The sequence below is a fragment of the Stylophora pistillata genome, unplaced genomic scaffold (genome assembly GCF_964205215.1).
Source record: "Stylophora pistillata unplaced genomic scaffold, jaStyPist1.2 SCAFFOLD_1010, whole genome shotgun sequence".
NCBI classification, from domain to species: Eukaryota; Metazoa; Cnidaria; class Anthozoa; order Scleractinia; family Pocilloporidae; genus Stylophora; species Stylophora pistillata.
In genome coordinates this window covers 12501-40466 of record NW_028290877.1, presented here as the reverse complement: position 1 = coordinate 40466, position 27966 = coordinate 12501, and the positions used below count along the sequence as shown (strand labels likewise).

The following is a 27966-nucleotide window of genomic DNA, read 5'->3' as shown; positions in this document are numbered from 1 at the left end:
TCAGACTGTAAGAACGTTCGTTTTAATTTTCAAAAAAATTGACTGGACTAGCTTATGGAGTGAGCATATTTTGCGGACACAAGCGAAGGAAGACGGAGAAGTGCTTGCCTAATACTACGCGATAATACCCTTGGCATAACTTATCTAAATTCCATCAGACTGTAAGAACACAACACATTCAGTGATTGGCTCAACTTTTAAGAAATGTCTTGTTCACCAGAAGTAAATCAGCTAACCCTTTCATTCTCGAGATCTCATTCGAAATTCTCCTTACTGCCAGCTGCCATACAATTCTTCTGATGTTAGTGCAGATAATTTGGTACTGGATCAACTCATAATCCACTAATTGATATTTTTTACTCTATTCTCATCACTTGTCTGTTTTGATATTGTATTGATATTGTAAGGAGAAATTCCGTCTTGTTCACTCATAGGAGTTGAAGGTTCAAGGTAGATGAACTTGCAGTTTTGCTTCCTTTTTTGGGCACATATAAAAAATGAAATAGCATGGTACCTAACTAGGGTCTGACCAAACCTGGACCAGGTCTCATACATGTCCCAAACCGGAAATACGTCAAACTGCTCACGAATCAGGTTGTCACGCGCGTCACGTGATCACCTTTTGCCGTCCTCTCTCCAAATAATAGAAGCTATATATGATGCACGACCCTCGCAGTAGATAGCGCTATTTAAGCAATAGCGAAAATCAGACCTGAAAAAAATCAGGCCTGTACGGGATTCGAACCACTGACCGCAGTACAAAATATGTGAACTTCATATATTTCATTGTATCTCATTATCACTTTCACGGGTTTACTACGAATCAACTTAACGGCCTGCTCCCAGTTGGCTTGTCAGCTCAATTGGTAGAGCTCTGCACTAGTATCGCAGAGGTCAGTGGTTCGAATCCCGTACAGGCCTGATTTTTTTTTTTTTTTTTTTTTTCAGGTCTGATTTTCGCTATTGCTTAAATAGCGCTATCTACTGCGAGGGTCGTGCATCATATGTATCTAATACCGCAGTACAAAATATATGAACTTCATATGTTTCATTGTATCTCAATAGAAGCTATAGGCGGATTCATGCTGACGTCATTGTTTACATTTTTGCTCATTTGCATACGGCTTTGCGTAAAGAAGGAAGCATGTTAGATACAAATTGACTTCAGGCAGCTAAAGAGCTAGAAAACCTTAGTACATGGTGAAAGTTTTAGCTGTTTGGGTGTAATATTCAAGGAGAAATCGTCCATCAAAAACTGCAAAATTTCTAGGTGGCAAAAGCGCCAATAAGCTCATACATTCTATGTAAAATTTTGAGTTTTTAAACCCGTGTTGCACAAAAAGTATTCAATATATCAGGCTCGTATTCATTGGCCGAGTTAATCGTACTTTTACCTTTCGATATTTAGCACTGTTTTAATTTTAGCTCCATCAGAAACTGAATTGCTTATGCTACTGAGGCAAATATTGTAAACAAGGATTCCCTTATTGGGTCCCTAGGTATCCATTGATGACCGAGATGGGATGCAACCAATATCTCTCGATGTACTGTTGAAGAGAATTTTGTTTTTACTACGTCATACTTACATCGCAGCAGGTCCCACATTTGTAATGTGGTGGCTGGGTTTTAAAATGCTTTAGCCCACCATGTAAGTTCTGACCTCTCGGTACAAAAGACTTGTGTCTTCCATGAGAGGTTGACTACGCGGTGCTGACGAGTACAAATAAGAGCGAAACAGCTGTCCACTGCGGCCGCTTCCAAGGAACCAATGCTGCGCATGCGTAGTTGCTTCTATCCGTCCTCTCTCTCTCCTGTTGCGATTTAACTCACCGCTGGCCACATATATCCTGGATCATTTTTCCTGCCTACCTCAACAGAGGGGTGACGCTATATCGAAGGCGTTCGTCGAGGGTCGAACACACAAGTTTATAGCACAGCGGTTAAATTTGAAATACGTCATGTAAGCTGTTGCACTTATTCCCCACGAAAAGTTTAAACCCGAAATGTGTAAGATCGTATATCAACAACGGATAAAGATATACAAAAACTAATAAGAATTTTTTTCACCATGTTTGAGCTATTTACAAGGTTATCAGTGCGCCAATAAACCTAACAGTGAAGTTTGAATTTTGGACGGTAGCTTTGACTCTTAGGGAAGAAATTTTGAGAGAAATTCTCCCCGCCGCCTTGAGTCAACTTTTACTTACGTAATACGAAAAACTTGTCAACACTAAAACGTCAAATGATTCGTGAAATAACGAGAATTTCAGGAATTGTTCACAGCCTAGCCTGTAAAGAATATTCTCTATCAATTTATGTCGCTAATCCGCAACGACGTTGTGAAATTAACAAGGGCAGAGAGAGGGTATGAGAAATCCACTTTTAACTTGCGAGGAGGTACTGGCCACAACTATCGCCTCCCAGCCAATCTCCTCCATCGTTGTCGTGCAACACTATGCAGACGTTGATGTTTCCCCTACAGCGGACGGAACACATATTTCATTATCATTCACTTAAACATGTCTTCTTTTTTATTGGGTGAGGTCTTTTACTTTGACTCTTTACTCTATGTAAGGATCAAACCCGCGATGCTTAGCAAGATTAAAGGATATGTAGGTTGGAAACAAGCTGTGACTAAGGTTACTTTTTCGTGGATGTCATCGTAACAACAGCCAAACACCATAGACTTTATTCGTGCACGTTCGATCGGTTGCTATGTCGAAACTCAGCTGCATCCATAGAGGATTCTTCGCACAAACATCTTGCAAGCTGAAAGAAACGATCGAAAATAACAATCAGTCATTGGGAAAAATGAGTGAATAATATGCAATACTCCATTAAATTCCTTTTGAGGTAGAAACCATCGGTTATTAAGGTATATTTGATCGAATGCACTTCTTCCAGCGGTTAGCCTGTCGAACGGTAATGCTAATTACCTTGTGAGGGTAAATATTTCGTACCTTAACACCTCATGATTTAATGAGAATAGTGACTTCTGTATTAAACTTAAAAACTAAATGTCGCGTGTGGGTGCATAGTGAGTTAGCTACTTACGAGAAAAATGTGAATTCCACAGTTGTACCCATCCTTCTGTTTAAAGTGCACCGGCTTGATGCGAGGCCGTGATTGAGAAAGCCAGCCCGTTTTGGCGTCAGCGACCTCACTACAAATATAATGGCAGGCAAATGTCATTCTCAAAGTGACTGCCGTTTTAAATTGAAGGAACGGCTTTTTTCACGTACGACTTTATAATTTTACACTTGTTATAATAATAATAATAATTAATAATAATTATATATTTATATTGCGCAAATTAACATGTGGATATGATCAAATGCGCATCACAACACTTTTCGGGGGACTTTGGCCGGACTGCATCAGCAGTTTACAAACAATCGAAGGAAACTTATTTGAAGATGCCCACTTCCCCCAAGTCCCAGTAAACAGGCCAGACAACATCACAGTAATCTCGTGAGTGGGTTCTTTAACGTCCCCTGCCTAACCAAATTAACTAATTAATAGATGCAGGAGACGGGACCTACGGTTTATTCCTCCTTATCCGAGAAGACTAGAATGTCCATCCATTTCTTGATATTATAGAAAGGTAGCGCATTCTCCTCAGTTATTTTAAGACCTGGAGTGTTGGTCCGGCCGGGGCTCGAACCATCGACCTCGACCTCCCGCACAACAGTCCAGCGCTCTAACCAATTGAGCTAACCGGGAGGCGGTTAGCTCAATTGGTATAAGCACTGAAAGTAGACATTGCATGCCTATCATGTTCGCTCCTCTGTTGGCAGAACAGGGTCAGTCGCTACTGGATAAGTAGGGTTTATTACTGCGAGGAACGCTTTCATACATTTCATGAAACCGCAGTACACATAGATGATTTTCATATATTCAAATTCATAGAGTCGCCGCCACGATTACGCATTCTAGTGTCTTGGTCAAACATAGGCATGCTACGCATGCAGGAGTTATTTTTTTGGATGCGTAGGTTGAAATGGGACACTATATAACTGATGCTGGTGTCTGAATAATTGTTGGCAAAAATAAACTGCATTGGAACAACACTTCCTGCGATCCCCTCCACAGCCCCAATTTGAACTTGTCACGCAACGCTATCTCTCATGACGAGACTACACAACAACCTGCTAGTAGGTTAAAATTGTGCTTATTGCCGTTCCTTCGTCAGAGACAAAGTCCTAGTTATTATTCTGACCATTAAGGGCCAGAATCAGAAGTTCTGTTTGGTTTTTCCTGTACAAGAAAATGCACAATAGCGCGCAGTTTTTAATTGGCGTTAAGTAATGTGGTGGCATATTCAGGAAACGAGGTTGAGTTTTGGCATTGAGTGTCAGTCAGATTTAAAGTACTGGCCGCGCATCAACGATAAGCTTGTTACAGTTTATACTCATCTTTCGAGTGAACTTAAATATATTTATTTATAGTACAAGCCTAATACTGTGAATCACTACTATTGTTAACGTACTGATGAAAACAACAACCCTTGGGAACAGTAATACAACCATCTTAAGTAAACGTTGGCGATTGAAACCATCCGTAAATAAATATTGCGAACAAAACAATTGTACTTTTCTCACCAAAAAAAAAAAACTTGTGGAAGTTACTGCCACATACCTTTAATTTCAATCAGTCAAAAAACTTGAGGTCTATAAAATGCCTTCTGTGATATATCGTTCCGAGGCAAAAAAAAATTCAAAAGTTTGTTATTAGATGTAAGCAAGAGAAATCCTTGTAAATAAAGTCATAGCGTTCAAATACAACTTTTTATTGAGTGATACCGCCTTTCCTCTGGCGATTTTAGTTATTCCAAATTTTCATGGATGGCATCAACTTGTTCCGAAGTCTTAGCCTCCATAACTTTCCATGTTAACTAACCATGAAACGCACTCGACAGCGATTTTGCTAAAACAGCAAAGCCTTCAATTCGAACCAATTCAATTCAATCCGCTGATCCACAAATCCGGCCCAAATATAGGCTCCGTGTAGCTTCTTGTTCAGTAACAGATGGTTGCCTCAAAATACTCTTCCATATAATTTTGCAGTGGAAAGCTCTATTTTATCTCTTACAGCCTCTGGACAAAGATATTTTCCGGTCTCCGTTCTTCGAACAAGTGAAAGTCGATTGAACCAAGAGAAAGTATCATTCTTCAAAGGATAATAAGGTGGGCTACTTGATTGGTTTTTGCCTATCTGGACTTTGCCCTTTGCGTGCGAAATACGTGATAAAATGCAGGTTGTTTACAGGAAATTGACACGCAATGGGGTAAAGTCCAGGTTAGCTATAAGCGAATTTTATTGGTAGAAAACGTCTAAGCACGTGAGAGTTGCGTGGAAAATTAACCGACCGTATCATTCTGTCCCTTGTGAAATATTTTTCATTGAGGTAGATTTATGTCATAAAATTTGTGTTGTTTACTGAAAAATGGCATTTCGTCTAAAAAAAAAATCTAATCCATACTGGCGAGTAAAAAGTAACACGCAATTGTAACGGGAAAGTATCGTTTAAACAATATTTAATTCATGGAGGACTTTAAGAAGCAAAGAAACGGATATGTAACATGGCAGTCGACGCAGAAAGTAAATGTAACTTGGTGGTCGTTTCAACCGTTGCTAAAAGAGCAACCATATGGCAAAAAAAACAAGATTATCAATCAAATATGATTTACGCAAATATCTTGCGCAAGATTTACCAGAGTCAGTAAAACTAGCCTTTCCGAAACAACACGCTATAGCGCTAATTCGTGTTAGGCCTCCAGCTGACGATGTATGCGTCGTAAGTGAAGGAGCGGTACACAAAACATGCATGTTTTAACTCGCTAATCGGTAGAAAAAGTTCCCTGACGACCTTTCAAATCCAGACAGATCATAGCGATAAAATCCTCACGAAAGACATGAGCCATTACACTGAATAGATGGTCTTACAACTCTTGTAGATGTCATCTTACTTCGTTCCCTGAGCGAAATTCAAAATTGGAATCGCTGATTAAGTGATATATAGCAATGAAATATCCTGAAGTTGTTCCTATCAACATCTGAAGTAATATTTGATTCAAAATTTTTCTCATGTTCCACTCAGTCTCCTTCAGAAGGAAGAATAAGCATAGTCGTACAACGATCACGACTCCACCACTTTCCCAACACGACTGATACCTTTCCTTAATTCGCGAACCGCTCTCTCCGACTCAAGCGTTGATTCGCTGAAATTTGAAGACCTGTCAAACCACAAGTTAGCAAGAACGCTCTGATTGGTGCGACATCGAAAAATAGTACAATCTGATTGGTTTGTGATACACCAAAAAATTGGGCCAATCACATTGCGTTGAGATACACCAAAAAAAAGATGCGCCAATCAGATTGCTTAGAGATACACCAAATTGTGCTGATCAGATTACACTACACCACTATACACCAATCTATACGCTAACATATAGTTATTTTTTTTTAAAAAATAACTCAAAAACTGTCTTCAGTTTTTAAATGCCATCCTTTCGCGGGGTTTCGCGGGTTTCATAATTTCCCCGCTGACCAAGATTACTGTTTACTCTTACCCTCAACGACAATCGCCTTCGATATAGCGTCACCCTCAACAGAGAGGCATTTTGTCTGAACATGTGCCAGTGGAATTCGTTTTTCGCGTTCGGTGCCATTTGAAAAGTTTTCAACGCGTTTCTGCGAGGTTTCAACTGGACGATCGCCACCTTTTTGTAATATTTTTTGAAGATGGATGAAGGAGTATGACAAGTTCACCAACATTTCTAACTCTGTGGATACTCGTGGTGTTTGCTGGCTCTTCAGTTGAGGATATTTTAATGATCAAAGTGCGAACAAAACGCGAAAAAAAACCAAAAACTTGAAGTTTGAGATTTGATTTAATGAAGATAAAAATGTACACATGAGACAACAAACCTTGAAGGTTAGTCTTAAGATGTTGATGTTATATTTATTTTAATCACAAAGCTGTATGTGGAGACGATGGTGAGATATTTGATCCGAGGAAAGATGGAAATTTAGATTTTGATCTTATTTTACTTCAACTTCGAAGTAAAATTGCGTTAAGTTTGAGGTGGCCCCCAAGCATCAAATCACTTTAATAACATCGTCTTTTCGTTCTCTATACAGTCATATAGGACACAAGGCTTTAAAAAATGTTCCAGCTTCAGGAGTAAGTTGCTCTTACTACAACCCTCAGTGAATTATTTTTTGGGAGGTTTTGGCGGATTTTCTAAGTCATGATCCAAAACCGTCTTTGGCCTTTTTGCTCTCCTAGTCTGTTGTACATGGTAGGTAGGCATGTGTCTTAACAATTGTTATGGTCTTACCTAAATCAACTCCGGTTTTGGCTTATTTTTTTACTGTGTTTTTGTCGTAATTTTTACTATTGCCTTTTCCAGCTTCATGTGCTAACTAGAGGAAAAACTTTGGTAAAACTTATTTATCACTTGGCCCCCAAGTCCCTCACTATTGTCAGTTAATTGTTTATTTATCTAGCTTTCGGTCTAACTAGTCCATTGACCTCAAAAAAATGCGTGGACTTTGTCTCATGAGTAAAACTGGTGCCGTTTTCTTCATGTTCATGTGTTATTCGAAACGAATGGCGTCAGCTGTATTCTGTCCTGTTCATTTCAGTAGAATGCTTTGCCTTGCGAAATGAATGTTGAGTCGAAGTGCACTATGTATTTCAAACCAGTTGAGTTATATTTCACTTTGCTGTATGTGTCGTGATCATGAAATTCTTATTTCTTAACATTGATGCTATGAATTAACTTTTATGTTCTCTTCTGTTTAAGGTAATATGAAGTGACCCAATAATTGGTAGTATACACAGAATGGTTGGCAGTGACATTTACTGTGGCAAGCTGTTATTCAAGAATTTGTCATTATTCCCAGAAGCTTACTACTGGGTTAAATTATTAGTCTTTTGTTCCCTGTAAACAACTTGCTTAGACTGATATGCTATATAAGAGTTATGTCTACTTTATTTGTAAAATTGGTAAAATTACCAATAAAATTACCAATAAAATTTTCAGAAGTTTTGTCTCCATTTCATTGAAAATGAATTTGAGGAGTGATCAGTCATATTCCTTATGAGTGTTTAAGCTTCCAGCATGAGAACTAATAAATTTCTTGAGTTATTCATACATGATTTGTCTCCTGTAAAATTGTCAAAGCTAAACTCCCTGGCAAATGTCTATAAATTTCTTTAAATAGCAGCCAGGTTGGTGTTCGTTACCACTTTAAATGGCGTATCAAAGTCTCCTTTTGACTTCAGTCTTATTTCTCTAAAATCTAATAGCTGTAAATGATCCATTTTCATAATAAAACAAAACTCTCCTCGTTATTTTAATCTGACTTTAGTCAGTCTTGTTTCCAGGGGATACAAGCCTTGGGAAAAAGTTCGGTTTTTGTCCTCACTGGTACTATCAGCTCTGCAGGTTCTTAAGAAATTGTCAGACAACTCCCGTAACTTATAGGGGTTGCAAAAGGTGTATGTGATGTGTTTGCGCTGTAAGAAGGATGGATGAAGTCAAATATAATTTTTATTTGGAAAATAATTGATTCATTTAACTATTATTATTACAACTGGAAACTCAAAATGTTGTTTGATTTTATTCACATTTAGGCTACAGGGTGGTCTTTCTTTTTTTGTACTCGCCTCTAGTTATGGTGCAATTCTCATCTGTTGAGGGTTATGTTTTTGGGGTGTAAGAAGGATGGATGAAGTCAAAATATATTTTTTATCAGGAAAATAATTTATTCAGTTGTGATTTCTTAAAAAAACTTTTCAACCAAAACCGAAACTTCTGTGAACTTTTACTTTTAGCTGAAATTGCAAATACATTGCACTAGCAGTTTAAGCTCTAAACCACTCAAAGGAAAGTAAGTACTACAAATGTACTCAATTTCTTGAGATAATAATAATAATAATAATAATAATAATGAACGTTCTTAATACGCATTTAAGAATCTCAATGCGCTTACAATAATTTTTACTAAGGTTGAGATCGGACGTCAGCATAATCAGGCGCCACTGGCAGCCGCTTTAGTCCATGTAACGACCTCACCTTTTCCCACCCATCCCACCCCAGGGGAGGACATCCATCACACAGTAATCTCGTGCGTGGGAAATTAACGTCTCCTACCCCTAACCCTGCAGGAGACGGGACCTCCATTTATTCGTCCCTATCCGAGAAGACTAGAATATCTAACCATTTCTTGATGTTGAGAAAGGAAGCATATTCTTCTCAGTTAATTTTTTTTAAGACCCTGAGTGTTGGTCCGGCCGGTATTGAACTCTCGACCTCCCGCACGGCAGTCCGGTGCTCTCCCAATTGAGCTAACCAGGCGGCGGTGATAGCAGATACAGATAGCAGTGACATTATTAAATTGCTTTCCAATTCATGTGCTCTTCGACTGGCCTCCTGTATCATTCACAAAAAAGATCATCTACATCGATCACACCAAAAACCATTAAAGAGTAATCGAATTGAACTCGATTGTACATCCTTTTGCATTTGGAAAATCAATCAATGTGACTTCCTTTCACACCACACAACCATATTAAGACTAGGGTGCTTCCGTCTAAGTTACAGAGGGAAATATGACAAGAAAAGTTGTCTCAAGAACTCACCCTACTATTGTTTTCCAACACATTTTCCTGCTTCACTTTTTTCATGGGAAACCCACACAGGCACATAGCAGCAGATATCCACTTCAAACAAAAATTTACTTAACACGTGCCGACAAAATGCCTCTCTGATTGATCTAATTAAAAGCCCAGAAACTGCCCAAAAACATCACATACACCTTCCGCAACCTTACTTTTCAACCTATTAAATTACGAGAGTTATCTGACAATTTGATGAGAACCTGTACAGCTGATAGTATCAGTGAGGAAGCTCTCATCCTGGAAGCTTAAACACTCTTAAGGAATATGACTGATCACTCCTCATTCATTTTCAATGAAATCTAGACAAAACTTCTGAAAACTTTATTGGAAATTTTATTGGTAATTTTACCAATTTTACAAATAAAGTAGACATAACTCCCATATAGCATATTAGTCTAGGCAAGTTGTGTACAGAGAACAAAAGACTAATAATTTAACCCAGTAGTAAGCTTCTGGGAATAATGACAAATTCTGGAATAACAGCTTGCCACAGTAAACGTCACAGCCATCCATTCTATCAATACTACCATTGGGTTACTTCACATCACCTTAAACAGAAGAGAACATAAAAGTTAATTCATATCATCAATCTTAAGAAATAAGAATTTCATGATCACGACACATACAGCACAGTGAAATATAACTCAACTGGTTTGAAATTCATAGTGCACTTCGACTCAACATCCATTTCGCAAGGCAAAGCATTCTACTGAAATGAACAGGACAGAATACAGCTGACGCCATTCGTTTCGATTAACACATGAACATGAAGAAAACGGCACCAGTTTTTACTCATGAGACAAAGTCCACGCATTTTTTTGAGGTTAATGGACTAGTTAGACCGAAAGCTAGATAGATAAACAATTAACTGACAATAGTGAGGGACTTGGGGACCAAGTGATAAATAAGTTTTACCAAAGTTTTTCCTCTAGTTAGCACATGAAGCTGGAAAAGGCAATAGTAAAAATTACGACAAAAACACAGTAAAAAAATAAGCCAAAACCGGAGTTGATTGAGGTAAGACCATAACCGTTGTTAAGACACATGCCTACCTAACATGTACAACAGACTTGGAGAGAAAAAAAGGACAAAGACGGTTTTGGGTCATGACTTGGAAAATCCACCAAAACCTCCCAAAAAATAATTCGCCGAGGGTTGTAGTAAGAGCAACTTAATCCTGAAGCTGGAACATTTTTTAAAGCCTTGTGTCCTATATGACTGTAAAGAGAACGAAAAGACGATGTTATTTAAAGTGATTTGATGCTTGGGGGCCACCTCAAACTTAACGCAATTTTACTTCGAAGTTGAAGTAAAATAAGATCAAAACGTAAATTTCCATCTTTCTCCGGATCGAATATCTCACGATTGTCTCCACATACAACTTCGTGATTCTCAAAATTAAAACATCAACATCTTAAGACTAACCTTCAAGGTTTGTTGTCTCATGTGTACGGTTTGATCTTCAGTAAATCAAATCTCAATCTCGGGCTTTTTTCGCGTTTTGTTCGCACTTTGATCATTAAAATATCCTCATCTGAAGAGCCAGCAAACACCACGAGTATCTACAGAGTTAGAAATGTTGGTGAACTTGTCATACTCCTTCATGCATCCTCAAAAAGTTTTACATAAAGGTGTCGATCGTCCAGTTGAAAACCCGGAGAAACGCGTCGAAAACTATTCAAATAGCGCCCAACTCCGCAAAACCAATTCCTTTGCGCATGCGCAGACAAAGTGCCCCTGTCACAGTGATATGTGTACCCCCGTGATATGTGTACCCCCGCACACATATCACTAGTGATATGTGTACCCCCTCCAAGATTGCGGCCAGTGATATGTGTATCCCCCACCCCCCTCCCCTCCAAAAAATAAATAATTACGGCTAACTTGTGTTAATGGACGCAAATCGTTCACTGAACCATCTTCCACAATCAGAACTGTAAAGGCACGACTCGCAAGTCCGACAGTTCTTATGGACCAGTAGCAAACATCAAACAATCTATTGGAAATATAAAGGAATCGAAATTGTCATGTAAACAAAAATATATCTTGGGGATACACATATCACTGGTGACTGCAATCGTATCGGCTTTGTCGCCTGTCTAGCACTGAAATTACTTGCTACTAGCTCCTTTACTGGCTAGTACGCAAGTGCATGAAATATTTCACCAACTGACAGCAAGTTTTATTGATTCCCAATCATATGTGTCACTGACAAATTTAAAAAGTACACAGACGACATCGCACTAGCCAGGGGATACGTATATCACTGAGATCTCTCGTTCAGTGATATGTGTATCCTCAACATATCTCGGGGTTACGCATATCACGGACATCGTAGTAAGTGATATGTGTATCCCTTGGTAAAGCAAGCGCTGTTGTCTTTCTAGCAAATTACTAGCTAAGCTTATATATGGCTAGTAAGTGTATTATTGATTCCAAATTGACAGACGATAGCGAGTTAGTCAGGGGATACATATATCACTGCGATCGCCGTTCAGTGATATGTGTATCCCCAATACATCTTGGGGATACAATGTGGATACGCATATCGCGGCAATCGCAGTCAATATGTGTATCCCTTGGTAAAGCAAGCGCTTTTGTCTGTCCAGCAAATTACTAGCTAAGCTTATATATGGCTAGTAAGTGTGTTATTGATTCCAAATTGACAGACGATAGCGAGTTAGTCAGGGGATACACATATCACTGTGATCGCCGTTCAGTGATATGTGTATCCCCAATACATCTTGGGGATACAATGTGGATACGCATATCGCGGCAATCGCAGTCAATATGTGTATCCCTTGGTAAAGCAAGCGCTTTTGTCTGTCCAGCAAATTACTAGCTAAGCTTATATATGGCTAGTAAGTGTATTATTGATTCCAAATTGACAGACGACAGCGAGTTAGTCAGAGGATACACATATCACTGCGATCGCCGTTCAGTGATATGTGTATCCCCAATACATCTTGGGGATACAATGTGGATACGCATATCGCGGCAATCGCAGTCAACATGTGTATCCCTTGGTAAAGCAAGCGCTTTTGTCTGTCCAGCAAATTACTAGCTAAGCTTATATATGGCTAGTAAGTGTGTTATTGATTCCAAATTGACAGACGATAGCGAGTTAGTCAGGGGATACACATATCACTGTGATCGCCGTTCAGTGATATGTGTATCCCCAATACATCTTGGGGATACAATGTGGATACGCATATCGCGGCAATCGCAGTCAATATGTGTATCCCTTGGTAAAGCAAGCGCTTTTGTCTGTCCAGCAAATTACTAGCTAAGCTTATATATGGCTAGTAAGTGTATTATTGATTCCAAATTGACAGACGATAGCGAGTTAGTCAGGGGATACACATATCACTGCGATCGCCGTTCAGTGATATGTGTATCCCCAATACATCTTGGGGATACAATGTGGATACGCATATCGCGGCAATCGCAGTCAATATGTGTATCCCTTGGTAAAGCAAACGCTTTTGTCTGTCCAGCAAATTACTAGCTAAGCTTATATATGGCTAGTAAGTGTGTTATTGATTCCAAATTGACAGACGATAGCGAGTTAGTCAGGGGATACACATATCACTGTGATCGCCGTTCAGTGATATGTGTATCCCCAATACATCTTGGGGATACAATGTGGATACGCATATCGCGGCAATCGCAGTCAATATGTGTATCCCTTGGTAAAGCAAGCGCTTTTGTCTGTCCAGCAAATTACTAGCTAAGCTTATATATGGCTAGTAAGTGTATTATTGATTCCAAATTGACAGACGACAGCGAGTTAGTCAGAGGATACACATATCACTGCGATCGCCGTTCAGTGATATGTGTATCCCCAATACATCTTGGGGATACAATGTGGATACGCATATCGCGGCAATCGCAGTCAACATGTGTATCCCTTGGTAAAGCAAGCGCTTTTGTCTGTCCAGCAAATTACTAGCTAAGCTTATATATGGCTAGTAAGTGTGTTATTGATTCCAAATTGACAGACGATAGCGAGTTAGTCAGGGGATACACATATCACTGTGATCGCCGTTCAGTGATATGTGTATCCCCAATACATCTTGGGGATACAATGTGGATACGCATATCGCGGCAATCGCAGTCAATATGTGTATCCCTTGGTAAAGCAAGCGCTTTTGTCTGTCCAGCAAATTACTAGCTAAGCTTATATATGGCTAGTAAGTGTATTATTGATTCCAAATTGACAGACGACAGCGAGTTAGTCAGGGGATACACATATCACTGCTATCGCCGTTCAGTGATATGTGTATCCCCAATACATCTTGGGGATACAATGTGGATACGCATATCGCGGCAATCGCAGTCAATATGTGTATCCCTTGGTAAAGCAAGCGCTTTTGTCTGTCCAGCAAATTACTAGCTAAGCTTATATATTGATTCCAAATTGACAGACAACAGCGAGTTACTCGGGGGATAGACATATCACTGCGATCGCCGTTCAGTGATATGTGTATCCCCATTATATCTTGTGGATACACTTTGGATACACATATCACGGCAATCGTAGTCAGTATGTGTATCCCCTTACTAAAGCAAGCGCTTTTATCTGTCCAGCAAAATACTAGCTAAGTATGGCTTGTAGTGTATTATTGAGTCAAAATTAATAGAAGTGTGATCTAACATCACTGTGATCGCTTTCTGTGATACGTGTATCCCCTGATGTTTATTGATATATATCACTGGACGGTGATTGTAGTGATATGTGTATCCTGGCCTCTCTAGCCCAGTGCAATTTCTAATCAATAAAATATTTCAAAATCGCACTCATAGGCACAGTGGGAAGCAAACGTTTGTGATATGTTGGGATACACATATCAGTGAACGTTGATCGCAGTAAAATTGGTATCCCTGGCCTGTAAGCGCTTTTGTTTGGCTAGACACTTCACCAAAAACAATTTCTAATCAATATATCAATTCCGCACCCATGGGCGCATATTTATAGAACCAGGAACCCTTTCTTAAATACAACAAATTATTCCATTAGGCGTAGATGCTACGTTGATTTAACTGTTCTCACGCAACGCTTCTACCCACCGGAAATTCCTCTATTAAACAATGCCCAAATTAGGAAGTTGGACCTTGTATACTTCTATTTATGACCTTTCTTTCGCGGGAAATTCGCATCTTACGAGAATTATTAAGATGGATGCCACAAAATATTCAAATCTGGTTCATTATTTGAGAGATAAAGAGTATCCAGAGGGCGCAAGCAAGCGTGAAAAAGGAGTGTTACGGAGACTTTCGAAACAGTTCACGTTTGATGTACAATCAGGCTCGCTTTTCTACGTCGACCGTGGTAACGATGGATTAACCTTTAACCGCATGGTCATTCAAGAGGAGGAAAAGGCAAGGGTTTTCGATGAGTGTCACTCTTCACCTTTTGCGGGCCACGCCGGGCGGGACAACACCATTCAAAAAATTAAGGAGCGCTACTACTGGCCCTCTCACTACAAGGATACTGTTGAATTGGTGAGTTTAATAAAATGTATACACGTAGAGGCATTGGTGTTGCGTAACATTTGATACCATCACGGTCTGTCACAATTCATGCATCTTAACACTAGCGTTTCAGTGGCAATTACTATTTTGGATTTTTTAAAGCTGGCACTTACTCAAATCAGTCTGTCAAGTTTATTGGTCTTACTTTGTAGATATTTGCAATGTAAAGTTGATAAGAATAAATAAAAATAATAAGATCGGCGAACGGGAGAAGTAACCCATGCAAAGTGCAACCCTGAAATGTAATTATAAATCTAAAAGGAACTATAAAATTTAAATAAAAATAATAAGATCGACGAACGGGAGAAGTAACCCATGCAAAGTGCAACCCTGAAATGTAATCAAACATCTAAAAGGAACTATAAAATTTAATGTATCGCGATAGATCAACTCAATAACTAATTAGATCAATAAAATTAAGAACGATGGCACCTCAGAGGTAGCATTTGCAGGGCATGTCAATATAATAAGTGGTGACCAGCAAAGTTAAATCATAGTTCTACTAAGTATAGTTAAATAAGTGACTAGTAAAAAAATTTTAAACGAACTTAAAACGAGACAACTTGTCATAAGAAGCTAGATTGCAGATAAAATTCCAAGGTTTTACATTTCTATTTAGAAAAAGAGGCCTGAAAAGTCGCGGTTTTGCAAAAAGCGGGCTCAAGTAAAGAGCATGATTCTTTCAGCGAGATCAGCCATGTGAAATAATCAGTCAAATTTGTGAATTCGGTAGTTCCCAGTACTTGTGAGACACAGCCATATAATAAAAGGCATTTAACAACAATAATGGTAAAATATTTATAAAACAATGACTTTTCTTTACTTCCAATAGATGTTGTAATAAAAGAATCTGAGGCTTCTCTATGTTCTCTCAATGCTTCTCTAAGTGTGGCCTTCTCTTACACAAACAGATTCGAAATTGTGACCGGTGTCAACGTAATACCAGTGAAAGCAAAAGTTACGACGTGCTGCATCCCGTGAAGGTGGTTTCTAAAGTTTGGTACCTAGTCGGTATTGATTTAATAGATGCCGGCAAGGTTTCTGCCCAAGGAAATCGCTATCTTCTGACAATGACGGATTACTTTAGCAAGTATGTAGAGGCAATTCCTCTGCCAGACAAGAGTGCCGTAAGCGTGGCAAAGGGCCTTTACAAAGCATATTGTCGCCATGGAGCCCCAGCTCACATCATTTCAGACCAGGGTAGAGAATTCGTTAACCAGGTAGGTCAGCGTTTTATACAACGGAAACCTTTGACAGACATCTGTGTAGCGGCTTGCATGACGTTGCTGCATTGTCTCTGTTGCAGGTGTGCGAGCGCTTCATGACAACATTTGGTGTCCACCAGAGGATCGCGTCAGCATATCATCCGGAGTCTAATGGCCTAGATGAGAGATCAAACCAGTCAATAAAGAAGTGAGCGTTGCAATCATTTTCTGTCTAAAAATAACTCTTAACTCCTATCAGTGACATGAAAGAGGGCATGACATGCTACCTAAAATATCATTCAGCTAAGCTAGTGCTTTCAAAGTTTATTTCCATTCGGTAATGTGCTTGGGATTCCAGTGTTAAAACTACGGACTGAAGCGAATGCAAAGATGTTAAATATTACATATTATCTGAATTACAAGAGCAGGTAATACATCATCTAATGTTCTTACCTACCTAATGTTCTTATTCCAGTTCGTGTAAAATGGTTGGTGCCAATCATTTTCCACGAACTGGAATAAGAACATTCTACCGACAACAATCATTCACTTGACTCTGATGATGACTTCCGCACAGGTTGTCGAAACGTCAGTCACTGCCACCGACAACAGTCCTTCTCAGGACCACACTCACCCGGACGATCAGCCTCCACTTTCACATGTTACCCCTGGGTTCAAGCCATTTACTGCACTTGTCACTTTTGTTTAGTACCCTTAGGAAGATTGCGGATGACCACGATCGGGATTGGGACGAGTACACGGATGGTGCTCTTTTTGCAATTAACACCAACAGATCAAACACCACCAAGTTCAGCCCATTCTATTTAATGTATGGTAGGCATCCACGTTTGCCTCTTGAAGTCCAAAAGTATGTAGAGCACGTCGATAACGACCCCAGCGAAATTGAAAAACTGGCAAGGGAATTAAACTCAGAGGATGTCCTCCAGGAGCATGTGCAACAAATGACAGCCACAAGAGATGCACTTTTCCCAAGAGTGCAGGGAAACATAGAAGCTGCACAAGAAAAGCAAAAGAAGCAGTTCTTAAAAAGAAAAGGAGGCTTCGACTGCACACTGAAGAAGGGTGATGCTGTTCTACGCCGCAATATGCTCCAAAAGACAAAAAAGGGGCACAAAATGGAAGACCAGTGGACTGGCCCATACACCATAGAAGAGGTTGACTTACAAAAGGGAACCTGCAGGTTACGTGGAAAAAGTGGCGAGAAACTAAGAAGGATAGTGAACACGAAAGACCTCAAAGCGTACAGGGTTCAATCCACAGCTCAGCAGACAGCACAACCACCATTGCAGTATCCTCACTGTTCTTCTCAGCATTCAGCGACAGCACCCCAACATCAACAACAGGTGCCATCGCAGCAGCCAGTACCATCTATGCAGCCTGCAACACCATTGCAGCAGCCAAAACAATCCCAGCAGCTATCGCCAACCAAAACGGCCACAATACAGCAGTTAATGTCATCCCAACAAGCACCATCCAAGCAGCCTACACCACACCAATAGCCAGCACCACACCACCGGCCAACACCAATGCCACGGACAAAGGTACCCCAACCAAAAGTACCACCCAATCAGCCAACACCAATGCCACGGACAAAGGTTCCCCAACCAAAAGTACCACCCAATCAGCCAACACCAATGCCGCGATCAAAGTGCCCCAAACTTCAAGCACCTTCCAAGCAGCCAAAAGAACATCACCAGCCAGCACCTTCCAGCCAGCCAACACAACCAAATCAACCTACACCTTCCAGCCAGCCAACATCACCTAATCAGCTAGCACCTTCCAGCCGGCCAACATCACCTAATCAGCTAGCACCTTCCAGCCAGCCATCACCTAATCAGCTAGCACCTTCCAAACAGCAAACATCACCTCATCAGCCAGCACCTTTAAACCAGCAAAAATCACCTAATCAGCTAGTACCTTCCAAACGGCAAACATCACCTCATCAGCCAGCACCTTTAAACCAGCAAAAATCACTTAATCAGCTAGCACCTTCCAAACAGCAAACATCACCTCATCAGCCAGCACCTTTAAAACTGCAAAAATCACCTAATCAGCTAGCACCTTCCAGCCAGCCAACATCACTTAATCAGCCAGCACCTTCCAAACAGCAAACATCACTTAATCAGCTAGCACCTTCCAAACAGCAAACATCACTTGATCAGCTAGCACCTTCCAAACAGCAAACATCACTTAATCAGCCAGCACCTTCCAAACAACAAACATCATTTAATCAGCCAGCACCTTCCAAACAGCAAACATCACTTAATCAGCAAGCACCTTCCAGGCAGCCAAAACCACCTAATCTGCCAGGGGCTCAGCAGCTGGCAAAATACCAGCCCTTTGAACCAAACAAAAAATACAGAACATTTCAAAGAGGGACATTGCTTCCTGCTTTGACAAAGTAATCAAAGATCACCTTTCAGAAGTACTCAGTGGCACCAAGGAAAGCTGGCGACATGAAATTTTCCATGGAAGAATATTATCAGACAAAGATAAAGAGATGATCGAAAGGGTAGATCTCAAGTTCAATGTGCCATTTGGGGACTTTGAGGAAAATCAAACATATCACATGGTAACTCTAATAGCAAAGCACTTCCCAAAGGTCAGTCAAAAGTACTTAATGGAGGTACTTTTACCAGAGGCTCTAATTACCCTATGTTGTCAGCAATTACAAATTACACACAACCAGGCTGAGGATCTCCTAGAAAGTGGTGGAAAGCATGAGGCAGATGCATTCCTGCAAAAAATACAACACAGAAGTAAAGGAAAGTTCTTGAAAAAGAAAAAGGCCCCGAAAAGAAATATGCAAGGAGCCGAAGAAGCTGAAGACGAAGTTAAGTTTTTGAAACAGGCTAGGATGGACGAAGCATCTATTGCTAAAATGCAAAGGCCTACATTTAAACTGAATCAAGAAGATGTAGACATAATTGGCAAAAATGCAATGCTTACAGACCATCAAATACAAATGGCCCAAGAACTGTTGCATCGCCAATTTCCTTATATCGAGGGGCTGCTGTCTCCAACAATTGGGAAGGCAGAACAGTTTCCAGTGATGCGGAACAGCTTCATTCAAGTGCTACACACTGGTGGTAATCACTGTGTTTGTGTCAGTAATATTGGATGCAGCCACAACAACCAAGTGAAACTCTATGACAGTCTTTATAGTGGAATTGCGCCATTCACCAGAGAGCAGATTGGTGCCCTTCTTTTCAACCAAGACAGCAATGTCATTGAAATTTGTGTCCCTCCTGTTGACCAGCAAACAAATGGGACAGACTGTGGAGTTTTTGTGATTGCGTTTGCCACAGCACTCTGCCATAATATGGACCCCACATCACTTAAGTTCAACAGGCGGGCAATAAGGGCACATCTCTTAGATTCCCTTAAAAATGGATACATTGGCATATTCCCCTTTGAGGAAAAATCAAGCGTTGGTTATGAAGAGACTGTTGCCATGCCAGTGTACTGTGACTGCCGCCTCCCATACAATCCAACCAAAGACCAGATGGCAGAATGCACCAATTGCAAGAAGTGGTTCCATCAAGCTTGCCAAAAAATTCCTGACAAAGTTTTCAAGTATAAAAGGTTTCAATGGAAGTGCAATAACTGCCAAATTGCTTAGATACAGACATCTAGTTTTTAAGGCAAATGGTTATTGAAAAGATTAGGGACTGTCAATTTTTATGTGGTGGGGTGGTAGATAGTCACTATAATATGTGATGACTTCCCCTTTTCATCAAAATTTTTCCCTGCCCCCACCCCTTGTTACCATAATTGTGTGACACTTAAGAGTAGTTATTTGGGTTAAACCCCTTCCTCTCCAAACTGACCATTTTTATTTGGTTGGCTCCACTTTCAAACCAACTGTTCTGGCATGACCCCCCTGAAAACTATTAAACCCCCTACCTCTTAAAACTGAAAAAGTCTCACCACTCAACAAAATGTCAGGCCAAAACACTTCAATGTCAACTCGGGCTAAAATACTAGTACAAGAAAAAGGAAAAGTAAATGATTTTGGCAATGGTAATTCAATGAAGCCATTGTGCTAATTGTCAACTACATAAAATACAAGAGGTTTACAGATGAAATCAATACCATGGAATAAATCATTAAAAAGTATCACAATTTGAAAAAGAAAAAAAATCACCATTTGTTAGTCATTGTTAACAAGCCTATCCATAAATGCCTTTTTCCAGAGGGTACTTCCCTTCTTGGAGTTTGTTGATATTTTTTTGCATTGTCTGATAGGTTTCACTTCTGTAACAAACCCAGTTTTAGAGTTTGCCCATTGATTTACAGGTGGCTTGTTCACAAATTAATCAGCATTATTAGGCTTTGAAACAATGTTAAGTTTTTTTGTAGTTTTACTGCTATTTTACAAGAATATGTGACATTTATAAAGTAGAACAAAAGTTTGCTCTGAAATATTTATTTTGGATAGTACATATACATTTGAGGAACACTGAAACATTGCAAGTAGATATCGCTTACCATGCAGTGGATATCACTTTACTAGTAGATTAATATTATCAGTTAACAATCATTTTCATAATCTATGCAGCCATGTTGACTTATCAATAAAATTACCTGATCTTTCGCATGTAGTTCAAATTAGTTGGCCTGTTGTTTTTATGAGCACTTATTAGACACAACAAAAACAGTGCAGAAAAATATCCAGGCTGTCCATACTGGCAAATACTGGAAAAGCAAGACTTCGGTTACCATGATAAGGACTTGGTTGTCCAGGGCCGTACAGATTTCAAAACAAAAACAAACAAAAAAAAAAACAATATCAACAACATAGAAGCCCCGTTTAAAAATGAATTCAAATGGTTTTGATGTATAGTGAGTGATTGATGTGAACTACGGAACGTGAACACGAAATAGTTTCCAAACGCGGTAAAGTTCTAGACCTTTAATCCACCAAAACAACTTATTGCGCAAACACACTTTTAAGTTGTCGCAAACGACAGGACAAACGCTAGTTTCGAGCAGTGGCTCGAGCGAACTAATCGTTGGTACTTAAATTAAATGCTGGCGAAACGACTGAAATCCATGTAACTATTTTAAAGGTTTTGGAAATATAAAAACACCTCTTACCTTGTTATTCAGTTGCATTGTGATCTTCTTCCGTTTATATTTTGGATCGGAAACTTTAAAATATAAAACCACAAAATTTGTTCCTCGTAGCCACCATGTTTTCTTTGAAGCTCTAAGAGGCCCGGGTGCAAAGCTTCAGTGTTTTGTGTATCCCTACCAGGGGTACACATATCACTAGTGATATGTGTGCGGGGATACACATATCACGGGGGTACACATATCACTGTGACACCCCCTGTTAACGTTTTCGTGCATGAAGACCAACATGCGGACCTCTGAGAGAACAGGAATATCTCGATGCTGATTGGTCTACAGGCGAAACGCACTCACTCCTTCCTCACAGTACCTTGCGCCCAACTCGGAAAAGAAACTCAACTGGCGTGAGCCAGAAAAAAAATAACTGGAGACACTTTCTTGGCGGTAAGTGGTCGCAGTCAGTCTACAGTTCACTCAATGTTTAGATCGATTAAAATAAGATCGGGCGCAGAGCTTTCTGCTAGGAATGTTGGGGCATGCGATGCGGGTCTCTACCACAGTCTCTACGGTTGCACCTTCTCGGAAACAGAGTAGGTGCAACTGAAATAATCGTTGGAAAACCCTCAAGAGGCTACACATTTTTAAAAAATTCCTTCCTAAATCATCATCCGTTAGGTTTTTTATGAAGATTTTCATCGAAAAGTAGACACAGTCGACAAAACCTTAATTTTGTCTGAGTTCTTATGGATCTTTGTATTTCGAGTGTTGACAGCGTAAATAGAGTAAATAGAGTCAATAGAGTCGTTCGAACGATTCAGTCAATAGGTTAGAAGTCCTAAAGTATTAATTCGATCGAACGTGTCATAATTTCATCGTTCTGATCCAGCCCATAGTGCTTTTTTGGAGCGCTATGCTATTGCTCACCTGTAGATCTACCGTAGTTATTCGACTATAAGCCGAGCGATTTTTTCACAAAACTTTACCAAAATCTCGAAAATTTTAGCCGGAGAAGGGTTCTCGGCTTACAGCCGAGTGTTTTTCCAAACACAATTTTTTCGAAACAGCAAATTCAAAAGAAACATAGATATCTTCATCTATAAGCCGAGATATTGCATGCAGAAGTAAATAGCAAAACAAGTTGAAGTTGGTCATTGACTTTAAATTGTTGCTTCCAAAGGAGCGGTTTGTTGTTTTCGGCGCGTAGTAAATACGGCTTACTGTTCATCCTCAGTGTCGGAGTGGAATTCGTCGTCCATCTCCTCATCTGCTAGTTCTGCCGTTTATTCCGAGTAGGTTGGTTTATCTTCCATGCCGTCTGGAGTATTAGAGATTCTGCAGGTTTTGAAAGAGTGTACAGAGCCTGCGAAAGTGTTTTAAAATTTTCGCAACCGACCGATCAGAATTGCCCATTCCCACGTTTGGTAAACAAACACGTCGATCGTCACATGTTACGGTGTTGAAATTTGCGATCACGTAAAAAGGAAACTAATCTTGGCTTCTCTGCTCTGTAAACTAATCAAGTAATCTCTCATTCAACCGCGGATATTTCTGAGTGTAACGGCCCATCTTTGCGCGTTTCGCTGACATCTCGAGCTCTCCATTAAAGAGATTTTCTTGATCTTTCCTCTAGCGACTCACTGATGACTGTACTCTCTGGTTATCTCGGAATGTGTTTTCGACGGCAATACTGCATTGAAACTCTTTTCTGTTTCGAAAATTTTGCGATCATTTCAGTTTGTTGGAGAACAGAATTCTCTGAATGTGGTCTCGGCTTAAAGGCGATATTTTTCCGATTTTTTTCGTAAAGTTTGCACCGACTATCATGTCTCGCGAGTTTAGGGTCTCGGCTTATAGCCAAGGTCGGCTTATAGTCGAATAACTACGGTATACATCTGTCGATGTATAAATTGTACGAAGTATCCACCTACAAACGCTCTTAAAGTGGGAAAAAGTGACCCAGACACCTATTTTACAAGTTAAGGAGATTCCATTTGGTAACTGTTTGTTGTATGAAGTATTATATAATAAACTTGAGATTTATGTTGAATAACCACTTACTATCATCATTATTATTATAATAATCATTATAGTAATAATAATAATAATAATTAAAATTATTACTGAATAATGCTAATGGTTCCAATCTGTCTCTAAAAATGAAGATAGGCCTCTGAGTTGAAAATCAAAGAGTAAGAAATATTAGAGCTGCTATTATTTTTAGAGTAATTATAATGAAACTAAAAAACTTAAAAAATTTCTCTCTAATAGGACACTCGAAAGTTTTCATCAAGTGGGGAAAAACCTGAAGTAGTTTGAGATAACCATGAGTAAAGGTAACCACTGTAACTAGTGGATCTTGTATTTATATATTAAAAAAATAAAACCCCTATGATATTGATAAATCAAAGGGAAGTTTTAATGAAGCTCTTTTAATACTTCAGTATTTCCAAAGGAAATGCATTTATGTAATGATAGTGTCACCTTCTCTGTCACTTTCATGTTGTATGGGCATTTAGTATAATTTCAGAGCTGAGCAGAGTTTCCAGCAATCTGATTGGTCGAGTGGTTCCTTATATGATGCTATATAAACGGCTCCATGTGGTTTATATAAAATGTTCAAATAAAATGTTGATAAATGTTACTAAAATGTTATGATTTTAGAAATTTCTCTGTTGTTCAGCTCTGAAATTATACTAAAACAGTTATTCACCTCGGATTCAGTGAATATTGTCGAATAATTCCCTTGATTTCGTCTCGGGGATTATTCGACGATATTCACCTCGCCTTCAGCGAATAATTGCTAATTAACCCCTAAGCTCCCAGAAGTGATTAACATGTAATTTCTCCCTTCAATATCCATACATTATTCAGCAAACAGGAGGCAAGAATACTCAAACTTACTAGGTAGTTGTTACCTTGACTGAACACATGATTCTTGTAACCAATTTAGAAGGAAATATGCAGCAACTAGGGGGGAGAATTAGCAATCAGATCTTGAATGTTACAGGGTACAGGACAGGGTTCGTACACTTTTGACCTGTTAAAATTCCATGACTTTTCCATGACCTTTTGAAAGATTCCATGACCTAAGGTAAGCAATAATTAATGGTATTTTTCTCAAACAGTAATGTTAAAAAAACAATTTATGTCTGCAAACATTCTCACAATGCGTGCTTCTGTTTATTTCTAATGAAATTAAATCTGATTTTTGGACTCCTCAGTTAACTTTTCAACTTTGGGTCTTATTGCCTTTCACTCATAGAGAGCATATTGATTTTCCATGACTTTCCATGACCCACACCTAAATTTCATGACTTTCCACACCTGAAAAATGAAATTTTGAAATTCCATGACTTCCCAAGTTTTCCATGACCTGTACGAACCCTGCAGGACAACATAAGTTACATTCGAAACTTTTAAATTGTTGTTAGTGTTTCCTATTGCCTTTTTTTTTTTTTTTTATTTTAAGTTCAGTAAATTTTTTTTAAGTAGCATTATCTGAAATCAACACAAACTTATGGGTGTGAAGCAAATTCAGAGTAATGTTTTAGCTTCACATTATAATTGTATGTAACATGTAATGTGATAAATGGAATTGAACCTCAACTGAACAGTTATTCAATTAGCAATATCTTTTGTAGTCTTGGAGAGAAACTGTTCTTGGTATTGTTCCATTTTGCAATTTTTCAGAAGACTTACAAAACCTTTCAAAAAAAATGGCCTGTGTTGACATAAACAAAGATGATGATACGAGACCACAGGGCAGTTACAGTGGCTCAGGTTAGTTTTAAATCTAAATTGAATGATTCAAGATAACTGTACTCAATTATTTCTATATTTACTCATACAGTTTTCCTCTTACAAGTTAAGCAGTTCAAAAAGACAACACATACACATCAATTTGAAACAATCTGCTGAAACTTGTGACATGGGAATAAATTTACTTGTATGCAAATTTGCAGTTCCTAACCCATACAGCTCTTGTATATGTAAAAAATCAAAGAATAACAAACTAATTGCGCACACTTGAATGCAAAGGAAATGAAAGTATGCACAGCTCCCGTTACTGACAGTGGGTCACCTATAAAGGGACTGATTTTGAACAGGAGAGTTGATTGTATATAAGACTAACTGTCAGTTGGGAATTGTTTTTGTACAGTTGGTGTGTACATTAACCATAGCTAAATCTCTTGCCAAGAAATGACCAACAGTCTGTCCACAGGCATAGTTTCACTTTTTCTTTATTTTGTTAAATTTGTTTGTCACTATATGTACTGTGATAAATGGTTTTCACAAGCTGGGTTGGGTATATTTTAGTCCTCAAAGATGGGAATTTCCAGTATAATTATAGAAGAGGCTGTCACACTTAAAATTGCCACAAATGTTAACAAAGTCAGAAAACAAACCACTTAACTCCTACAGTGAGGTGTACAGTCTTACTGAAATCCATTCCATACATTCAAATTGTTGTCAGTAGAACATAGAGGGCAAATTATTAAATGATGATTGGCTGAGGTAGAGGGCACTTTTCATTTATTTTGGTTGTTTCCCTGGGCAATTAACAAAATTAAGAAAAGGCTTAACTTTGCCCAAAAGTAACACATAAGTTCATTGATGGCAGATGGTTTTATACGCTTTTTAGCAAGGGCAGTTTCATTGCTTAGATATTGTAACACCAAAATTGAAATTTCAATGAGCTGATTCATGTGTTTTATATAGTTCATTGACGCTAACTGAATCCTGAAATGGCTTCATACAAAATTGGGCAACAGTGTGCATTTTTTACCTTTAGAAAATATTATTTCCCCTCTATATTATAAACAAGAAATTGCATTTTTTCCCTGTAAAATTATGGATTAATATCACTTGTGTTTCAGGAGTTGCCAGACTTGTCACTAAGGTCAGTGTGAGACTTGGGCAACTTCTAAAATTGCAAGTGATATCCTCAATTTTACTTGGCTTCATGCAATTGCCTGTACTTCTTGTCATGGCCTAGAATTAGTTTTCTTTGCAGGTGAGGTAAGATCTGTGCTTGATAAAGTGGAAAATGTACTTGATGCACCAACAACAGCTGGCCTAAAACCATTTACCCATAATACAACAATGCAGGTACATGAACATTATTTTTAAAAACTAGTCTCTGACAAACAATTTGGGAAATGATTAGATTTCAATCCTTCTATATTTATTATCATATTATTGCTTGCCCTTTCAATTTTGCGTGAAGTTAGGCACTCAAAGGGGTGTACCATTTAAAAGCTTTAGCATTCTTGATAATAATGGTTCTGAAATGCTATCTTATGAGAATTGACAGTCGATCATTTTCTTATAATAAATTGATCAGAAGTAACTACAAACATATACCTCAAATCGTGTCAATATTAATCAAATAGCGATTGCCAGACCTTCCTTCATGAGAACTGGAACAATTCTAAATGCTGTAACGATGCCAGACTGCTGTACTTCTCTGTCATTTGCAAATATGTTATGGCTGGTTTTTAACACTCACGTCGGCTGATTCACACGAAATAATGATTAACATTGATAAAAAACGTCGAACATTTGTCAATAAACATGTACACTGTTTGCAGTGCGATAATGTATTTCACCGTGAAGTTTTTATCGGTCGCTTCAAAGATGAATGACTTCAACCGTTCTTTTTAACGATATCCAAGACGATGCCCGCTTCTGCCACTGCGCATAGGGGCTGCGCAACACGCTATGATGGTGCGTGCTCGCGCGTGGGTGGAAAAACTAGTTTCCCTCAATGATCACGCGAGAGACCAAGCGCGTTGAAAGGGACTTTTAACCCTAAAATTTAGGGGTCAAATTAGCTTGATTATGCTGCCTTTGATTGAAACCGAAAAATGAAATGAAAAGGAAATTTTGTGGACAATTTGTCAACATCCTTATTTTTTCGTTTGCCTATAGCCATTACTAACTATAACTATGCTATAGCAAAATCAACAAACAGGCAGGAGAAAACAGCGTATCCCTAATATCCAGTTATGACTAAGATAAAATTTTAAAACAGTTGTAGAAAATCAACGGTAGGAGTTATTTTCAAGACACAACATTCGCTCCGACCAGTAGAGGGGGACTGGTTAGGAAAGCCGGCGAACTTCTAAGAGTGAGCCTATTGTTCGTGTTTTTGTGTTGAAAGTACCGTCACGTGACCGCGACCCTGCACACAACACCAAACAAACATGGCGTCGGAAGGGACTTCTAGTACTGATTTTCTGTTTAGAGACGATTTTGATGCTATATTTGAAGCTTGACACGAAGATGAAGACTTCGAGGACTATTTAGAAGCTATTGTTGAGGAGGTGAGTGTATAAATATGTGCTTATTTCGCGGAATTATTATGATTTGTACGCGATTCTTCACGCAAATTCAACGGCCGGTAGCTTATACGCAAGCTAAAGTTTTACTCAAAGA

At 39.0% G+C, this 27966-nt stretch overlaps 3 protein-coding genes, 2 long non-coding RNA genes and 2 pseudogenes across 12 annotated transcripts in view; 4 read left to right on the top strand and 3 right to left on the bottom strand.

Moving 5' to 3' along the window:
* Nucleotides 1-6: 6 nt before the first annotated feature.
* Nucleotides 7-6777, bottom strand: LOC148715696 (uncharacterized). The gene is made up of 3 exons (XM_088746616.1): nucleotides 6573-6777; nucleotides 3055-3163; nucleotides 7-2769 (listed from the first exon to the last, which is right to left on the bottom strand). Exons 1-3 carry the CDS (start codon nucleotides 6775-6777, stop codon nucleotides 2658-2660), a joined length of 426 nt encoding a protein of 141 aa, XP_088602742.1. The 3' UTR covers nucleotides 7-2657.
* Nucleotides 6778-6796: 19 nt separating this feature from the next.
* LOC148715695 (uncharacterized) lies at nucleotides 6797-8062 on the top strand. 3 transcript variants are annotated; one of them, XR_015995893.1, is made up of 3 exons: nucleotides 6797-6937; nucleotides 7144-7304; nucleotides 7812-8062. It is a non-coding gene; the product is annotated as an uncharacterized LOC148715695 (long non-coding RNA). The 3 variants fall into 3 exon arrangements; XR_015995894.1 differs by having other exon boundaries at nucleotides 7144-7710; XR_015995892.1 differs by having other exon boundaries at nucleotides 7144-8062.
* A 1939-nt stretch (nucleotides 8063-10001) lies between these two features.
* Nucleotides 10002-12159, bottom strand: LOC148715694 (uncharacterized). 2 transcript variants are annotated; one of them, XR_015995896.1, is made up of 3 exons: nucleotides 11117-12159; nucleotides 10341-10909; nucleotides 10002-10239 (listed from the first exon to the last, which is right to left on the bottom strand). It is a non-coding gene; the product is annotated as an uncharacterized LOC148715694 (long non-coding RNA). The 2 variants fall into 2 exon arrangements; XR_015995897.1 differs by lacking the exon at nucleotides 10002-10239 and having other exon boundaries at nucleotides 10246-10400; nucleotides 10744-10909.
* A 2710-nt stretch (nucleotides 12160-14869) lies between these two features.
* Nucleotides 14870-21056, top strand: LOC148715693 (uncharacterized; annotated as a pseudogene). The gene is made up of 4 exons (XR_015995891.1): nucleotides 14870-15196; nucleotides 16138-16316; nucleotides 16484-16639; nucleotides 17141-21056. The product of XR_015995891.1 is annotated as an uncharacterized LOC148715693 (transcript).
* Nucleotides 15184-27966, bottom strand: part of LOC111340806 (uncharacterized) — a 16416-nt gene continuing 3633 nt past the window's right edge. The window contains exons 2-6 of the mRNA XM_088746615.1: nucleotides 26893-27966; nucleotides 21553-24614; nucleotides 21040-21185; nucleotides 20359-20435; nucleotides 15184-20012 (exon numbers count right to left, since the gene is read on the bottom strand). The exon at nucleotides 26893-27966 is cut by the window's right edge and continues 2476 nt beyond it. The gene's annotated coding sequence lies outside the window, so the exon portion shown is untranslated. The remainder of the gene's footprint in view (nucleotides 20013-20358; nucleotides 20436-21039; nucleotides 21186-21552; nucleotides 24615-26892) is intronic.
* Nucleotides 21901-27966, top strand: part of LOC148715691 (uncharacterized) — a 16355-nt gene continuing 10289 nt past the window's right edge. Inside the window, exons 1-4 of one of the 3 annotated variants that reach the window (XM_088746611.1) lie at nucleotides 21901-21972; nucleotides 23797-23861; nucleotides 25219-25308; nucleotides 26543-26637. In XM_088746611.1, coding sequence (XP_088602737.1) covers nucleotides 23852-23861; nucleotides 25219-25308; nucleotides 26543-26637 — 195 coding nt within the window. In that variant the 5' untranslated portion in view covers nucleotides 21901-21972; nucleotides 23797-23851. Of the gene's footprint in view, nucleotides 21973-23784; nucleotides 23862-25218; nucleotides 25309-26530; nucleotides 26638-27966 lie in introns of those variants that run through there. The other 2 variants (XM_088746609.1, XM_088746610.1) reach the window with 2 other exon arrangements.
* Nucleotides 27250-27966, top strand: part of LOC148715692 (uncharacterized) — a 2755-nt pseudogene continuing 2038 nt past the window's right edge. Inside the window, exons 1-2 of the transcript XR_015995898.1 lie at nucleotides 27250-27255; nucleotides 27658-27854. The product of XR_015995898.1 is annotated as an uncharacterized LOC148715692 (transcript). The remainder of the gene's footprint in view (nucleotides 27256-27657; nucleotides 27855-27966) is intronic.